We start from the raw sequence: 7,039 nt of genomic DNA on the forward strand, positions 1-7,039 counted from the left end.
AGCTTTTGGGAGATTAGATTAAGCTTAAGCCTAACTTTGCTGACCGTGGGCAGGGACAAACAGTTTACATGGAAAGAGACAAAGAGAGGGTAAACAAATAGTGCTAACCACAAATCGTTAAAATGAATTGATAAAAATAAAAATTAAGAGACCCGGGCAGGGGTTGGATGTGGGTGGGTGGGTGGCTGATACCTCCATTGCTCATTTGCCCTCAATCTTTGTTTTGTTTTTGGGTAGGCCTTGGATTTTGGGGTAAAAAAGGCTCCATTAAATAGAAGAGAAAGAGAGAGAGAGAGAGAGGGAAGAGAGGAACCCAAGCTCTCTTGCACTTTATTCTCTTCAAATTCGATACTTTGCCCTGTACCCTGAACGAGGTTTTTGTTTCAATAGAGAGCCAACTCAAAGGAAAAAAAAAACAGTCTTTCTCTTTCTTTCTTTCTCTCTTTTATGTGTCCTACATTGTCTTGTTCTAACCTCAGAATCTCTTAGTCTTACTTCCACGCTTCAGTTGTTGTCCCTCTCTGTTCGTTTCCGTTTCAATTCTCCTTCAGTTTTTCTTTTCTGTTTCTGTTCTTTTTCTCTTCCTTTCTTTTTCCTCTGTTTCTCTCCTAGACTTCCAGCAGAAAAGAGTTATAAGTGAAAGACCAAATAAGAAAACGAAATGCCCAACTGGGTATTTTTGGTTTTCACTTTGTTAAAAATAAAATAGTAATGCAGATTAAAAACTGGAACTTCCTTTGTTCCCTCGCCTATTTTCTCTTCATTACCTGAGGGAACAGAGGACTACCCAACTCTTCCGCCTCTGCTATCAGCTATCATTCAAAATTACCCCACTTTTCTCCCATTATTTTCCGCACAGAACTCGAACTTCCTCTCCCTGAAAAGCCGTGTTTTCAAGATTGTTTCTTGTATTTTTCTATTTGTCTTTATTTACATTTTATCAAAGGCAAAAACATCTTAGAATATCAAGTGATAGTTGAGCCAAAAGAAGCAACTTCACAAAATCATAATTATCGCTTTCAAATCTGGATAGGCTATATGAAAACTGTGAAACAATGAGAGATGGGAACTCCAAGAAGAGCAAGGTTATTTCTGAGACAAGCCAGAAAAGCTCATTTGATTCTTGTGTCATTCTATGTAAAATATGAAATTGCTGATTATGTTAATTGTATTTTCCCGATGAAGCTTTCATGGCCCAAGACGTTGGTCAAGAAGTGGTTCAATATCAAGAGCAAAGCTGACGACTTTCATGCTGATGATGTTGATTATCAAGGTGATTTGATTGGTTTTTAAATCATTTAATTCTGTTTTCTTGCATGAATTTTGTTCTTGGATTTGGAATCTTTAACCTTTATATACCAAGAACAACGAAAGGATATTTTTTTTGAAAGTGAAAACTGTCTTGATTTTAGATTCTTCTGGACCCTGGACACTTGCATTATTCTACTTCTATGTTTTTACTCTTTGTTTTATACAAAAATGTGTTTTGGTTTTTAATTTTTGTGAGGAGTTTGATACTTGCCATTCGCAGCTCAAGATCTGGTCTTTGTTTTCTTCCTCTTTCTGAAATCCATATTGTTTGTTTTTTATGGTGTTTGAATATGTGAAATTGATGCACTGCTGATAGAGAGGAGAGAGAGCATCAGCTTTAACAACTTTATGGTTTTTCTTTTTCAGGTGTTGATGAAGATTGGAGGCACAACTTCTCAGAGAGGGAGGCATGCACTATCAAGAAAAGTAAAACAGGTTCGGAATCAGACACCACCATAGTGATTGCTTTGGACCACATCTCTCTCTTATCTCACCTCTCCAGAATTTTAATTAAACCAATATTAAACTTTTAATATTGCCTCAATCTGTTCTACTTTCTTCTCCACAAACTTCTAACTTGTTACTTGGATGCTAGAGAGATTGAGCAAGAGGTATTCTGATCGAGTTCGACGAAGCAAGATTGATCTTGATGGTTCGCAAGTTACAGATGTGCATAGTTATAGGTATGTGTTGCCTTCTTAATTGCTTTCTGGTGTTGAGTTGTTGTGAATAGGATTTGGTTTTCAGTGCGTTTTTTGTTTCCATATGGGCGCAGGATTTTTGTAGCTACTTGGAATGTGGCCGGAAAATCTCCTCCTAGTTATTTGAATCTTGAAGATTGGCTTCATACCTCTCCTCCAGCTGACATTTATGTACTTGGGTATGCCAAACTAATTCAGATTTCTTCTACATCTGAAATCTTTTCAACAATAAAATTTTATGATATTGACAGAAGCTTCTTGGATCCCTTTGGCATTTTAGGTTTCAAGAAATTGTTCCTTTAAATGCTGGTAATGTTTTGGGCACTGAAGACAATGGACCGGCCAGGAAATGGCTAGCTCTCATTAGGAAGACTTTGAATAGTCTTCCTGGCACCAGTGGTGGTTGCCTCACACCTTCACCAATCCCTGATCCGCTTGTAGAACTGGATGCAGACTTTGAAGGATCAACAAGGCAGAAAGCTTCATCTTTCTTTCACCGCCGATCATTTCAATCCTTGAGTCGGAGCATGAGAATGGATAATGACATGGTAATGCCACAACCCCGGCTTGATCGCCGCTTCAGTGTCTGTGATCGTGTTATCTTTGGGCATAGACCAAGTGATTATGACCCTAATTTCAGATGGGGTTCCTCTGATGACGAGACTGGACCTGGGGATTCACCAGGTAACACTCAGTATTCGCAATATTCTCCAATGTCCTATGGTGGATCTTTTGCCATGGAGGAAAGCAATAGACAAATGGGGCATTCAAGGTACTGTTTGGTTGCCAGCAAGCAAATGGTTGGGATATTTCTAACAGTATGGGTGAAGAGTGATCTTAGAGATGATGTTCGCAACATGAAAGTATCTTGTGTTGGCAGAGGATTGATGGGTTATCTTGGAAACAAGGTACATTTTTGCTTATGAAACTTTCTCTGATTTGAGAGTTGAACTAGCAGTGAGGTGTCATACTCATTTCTTGGGTTTTCCAGGGTTCCATTTCAATTAGCATGTCTTTGCATCAAACAAGCTTTTGCTTCGTCTGTAGTCATTTAACCTCTGGGCAAAAGGAGGGTGATGAGCTGCGAAGAAACTCTGATGTTATGGAGATCCTCAGAAAAACAAGGTTTCCCAGGGTTCATGGTATGGGAGATGAGAATTCTCCCCAAACGATTCTAGAGCATGAGTAAGCATTCATATGTCAAATTTTGACTCCGTTAATGCTTGTCAGATTAAGATACCACATTAATTTCCCAGAAATTCCTGCCTTGTTAGAATTTTAGTCTTAGCCTTTGGCATAAAATTCTAAGTTTTGAATATCTTGGCACAGTCGTATTATTTGGCTTGGGGATTTGAATTATCGGATTGCTCTGTCATATCGTTCTGCAAAGGCTCTGGTTGAGATGCGCAATTGGAAGGCACTTTTAGAGAATGACCAGGCATGTTCTTATCCTTTCTTAATTGATTCTATATATTTATTTTGATGTTCATTTTTCAAGGAGCTCTGTGCTTCTCTTAAGTCCTATGAGAACTGCTCAATCTGAAAGATTGATGGTTTCCAGCTTTGCATAGAGCAGAGGCGAGGCCGTGTTTTTGAGGGATGGAGTGAAGGAAAGATTTATTTCCCTCCTACATACAAGTATTCGAATAATTCAGACAGATATGCTGGGGAGGATAGGCACCCAAAGGAGAAGCGAAGAACTCCTGCATGGTAATCTCCCTATTTACCTAGTATTTTTTTTTAAGTAATTGGGAAAATTAGAATTATGGAATTTATGTCTATGAGAAGAAAGTGTCACATGATTTTGCTTTTATAAAAAACTATTGATTTGATAATACAAGCAAGTAAGCGAGCTCAAATTTGTGAAGGTGTGATCGTATACTATGGTATGGAAGAGGCCTCCATCAGTTATCTTATGTTCGCGGGGAGTCAAAGTTCTCAGATCATAGGCCTGTTTATAGTATATTTGCAGCAGAGGTCGAGTCTATTAACCGTGGTCGAATCAGGAAAAGCATGAGTTGTTCCAGTGCCAGGATTGAGGTTGAAGAGCTGTTGCCACACTCACATGGATATACTGAACTCAGTTTCTTTTGAGAGAATCTGTGAACAATTCATCTTTTGTGCTACACTTGAGGAAAATAAAACAGGATTAAGTACACTGATGTATAAGGTAATTTGTCTATACAAGAGAATTAAACATTAAATCCTTTTGCTGTTGCTAATTTATTCCTGCGAACCTTACAATTAAAGCTAGTTCCCTTGGCTTGTTAACAGGATATCTTATACATAGAAGGTTTCATGAATAAAGTGCAATTTCCTCAGGAATTCCAACCCTGCTTTCTCTCCACAATCTGTCAGGTAATTTTACTCATTTCATGTATGCCCACAATGGAAATAAAGAGAAAAGTTAACTCGGTCCTAATTTGTCTTGTTAGTAGGAAGAATAGTAGGAGTATATGTATTATTAATGTCATGATGTAGACTTCTTTGGTGGATTTTTTGTAATGTACCTATACCTTTCAACTGTTCTTCCTACCATGTATTGATATCTCGACCTTTTTTGCTTAAAAAAAAGGTTTTCTAGTCAAGTCTTACCCTCCCTGTAGAGAATGGAAGGTGTACTTGGAATAATTTCTGAAAGTGTTGCTGTAAATCACGTCTTCTTTCCCTGTTAAAGTATTTTTTTAACTTGAGAAAATCTCTTGCTTGTTCTTATTCTTATCTATTGATTGGTCCCCATTATACAGATGGGCACTGCCCCATGGAAACCGCATTGTGGAGGCGATAAAGACATTCTGTTGCCTACAGTCCAAAAGAAAGGTTGGTCCTCCACTTTCTTCCTTTTGATAGTTTGGCTGTAATTTCCTATCCTAAATTCATTTATCTAATTCTCTACATGACTTTTTCCCTGTTGCACCAGGTACAAATTGTACATTGTCAACAATTCCTAACTCCACAATTTTGCGGCATACTGTTGCCTCACCGCAAATTCCTAACTGCCATATTGAAAAATCCAGCTTCAACAAGGCATCCATGATCTTAACAATTATTTGCAGGACAAGTTGATAGTTTGTTCATGTCTGAATTCGACAACATTTTTTAGAAATTTACAGGACAATAATGGATTGCTTCACCAGCTCTCTCCACATGAGATTTTTTGCCTCAATCAGAATCCCTTTTGTAAAATAGGGCAGGAAGATTATTTGTTGTTCTTTTCTCTTCTTTTTTTATTGAAAGAAAAAACCAAGGAGAGAGATAATGGAATCAATTGTCATTTCCTTTTGTACTAGTCTTGGGAGATAAAAGCCTGGAGATGTGATGGATACTCATTACTAGTGGATAAAAGAGAAGAAGTTTTGATTTATGTGAACCTTGCTTTTTCTGTTGCTGCTAATCATTTTCCTGATAAAGAGAAACTGCCTAGCTTGGTTGATTATCTCTACCGTTATCTTATTTTCTTCTCTGAAAGCAAAAGAAAAGGAAAGAAAGTAGTGACTAATGGAGGACGGGTTAACTGTTTTAATGAATTTATTTATTCTAATTCTTGAGAGCATGCCTTTTCCAAAAGGCAATCATCTAGTGATATCTGTTTGGAAGACATTGAATCCCAATAAAGCCTGAAACCTACTTCATTCAAGAAAAATACAAAAAGAAAAAAAAAAGAAGGGAAAGTTCTTGCTTCAGCTATTGTCAAACAAAAAGGTGAAGCATCATCAGCAAGCATTGAAGCCTTGCTCAACTGTCAATGCAAATTTTAGTTAGGAGCAAAGTTGAAGCAATGTGCTGCTGCATGCTCTGCCATGGGTAGCTCTACTTGCTTACTGCCAATTATTTTTCTGCAGGGTTGGGTGTGACTTATAGACCAACCAACCCTTTGGGAACCGTCAGAAGCAACAAATTTATGAAACTAAAGGTGTAATAATTCCTTTCCCCTATGCAGTTTATGCATTTAGCTTTTTTAAGCTATGTCGTATTTATGTTTTCCTTTCCTGTTAGTGATGGTTGCACCACTGTAAGGAAAAGACATCAATGTCCAACTCTCGTCCCTCCTACTACCAATCACAAGTCATAACTGGTTAAAGATTTTATCTCATCAACTGAATTCGATTAAGTAATCACATTTTACATTCTCTCTTCTTTATTGAAACTAGTTTTCATGAACAAAGAGGAGAGGTAATGAATAGAACATTCTTTTCCCTAAAAAGAAGCAAGATTCATCATCAAGAGCTGCATTTTCTACTTAGTATAAATTTTAGTATTACTGTTGCAGTTTCTAGCGTGCCCATAGAAATTCGATTTGACTACTCTTATTTCTTTTCATCGTCCCCAATTTTACTGCGGCCAAAATCGGCTGCATTGTTGTTTGTGTATAAATAAATAAACACGACGAATCGCACTGTGAAATTTTGCCATTGATGGCAGAGTATGAGATACCCTTAAGACTGCGGGACTGCAACAAATCAACAGCATATGTTACATCAAAAGGTTAGAAAACGGAGAGGAATTTTTAACCAAAGCCAGTTAAAAAAGTTTAAAACAAAAAGAAAAAAAAAAAAAACCGAACTGAAAACAACGCGCGCGCAAGGCAACGGCATTTGTCCCGAAGATATGTCACTCTCTCGCTGGTTTTCTGAGCCCACAGTGCCTTATCTGTTCTAGTTTTTAGTAACCTCAATGAGTGCGCGTGGATTCCACTCTAGAAGCTGGCTTTGGTCGTGTTCCAGACGCGTTATGCCATGGAGCGTGAGGAAATACGGGAGAGTTCTGTTTTCTGTACGGACAGAAAACAGTAAAAGGTTTGTTTTTTGATTTCATTTCATGGGATGGGACCAATTAAAGTGGGTTATAATGAGAAAAACGCTTTACCCCATGCCCAACAAAGTTCTGCCACGTGCCATCTTCATGAAGAGTTTCTCTCCAATGCGTCGCATTTATGTATAAATGCAAATCAAAGCCATTGATACATCCTTACCAATTCCGAAAGAAAGAAGGAAGTTACGAAATAGGTGGATTTCCAATATGCATGT

General features: G+C 37.9%; 1 protein-coding gene across 1 annotated transcript; it reads left to right on the plus strand.

Moving 5' to 3' along the window:
- Nucleotides 308-5,382, plus strand: LOC18613299 (type I inositol polyphosphate 5-phosphatase 4). Its single transcript, XM_007050472.2, has 13 exons — nt 308-1,085; nt 1,186-1,273; nt 1,678-1,746; nt 1,907-1,994; nt 2,087-2,191; nt 2,293-2,920; nt 3,004-3,197; nt 3,342-3,450; nt 3,574-3,722; nt 3,881-4,182; nt 4,287-4,370; nt 4,760-4,832; nt 4,933-5,382. The coding sequence occupies exons 1-10, from the start codon at nt 1,056-1,058 to the stop codon at nt 4,104-4,106; spliced, it is 1,686 nt and encodes a 561-aa protein (XP_007050534.2). The 5' UTR covers nt 308-1,055; the 3' UTR covers nt 4,107-4,182; nt 4,287-4,370; nt 4,760-4,832; nt 4,933-5,382.

The sequence above is a fragment of the Theobroma cacao genome, chromosome 1 (genome assembly GCF_000208745.1).
Source record: "Theobroma cacao cultivar B97-61/B2 chromosome 1, Criollo_cocoa_genome_V2, whole genome shotgun sequence".
Classification (NCBI taxonomy): Eukaryota; Viridiplantae; Streptophyta; class Magnoliopsida; order Malvales; family Malvaceae; genus Theobroma; species Theobroma cacao.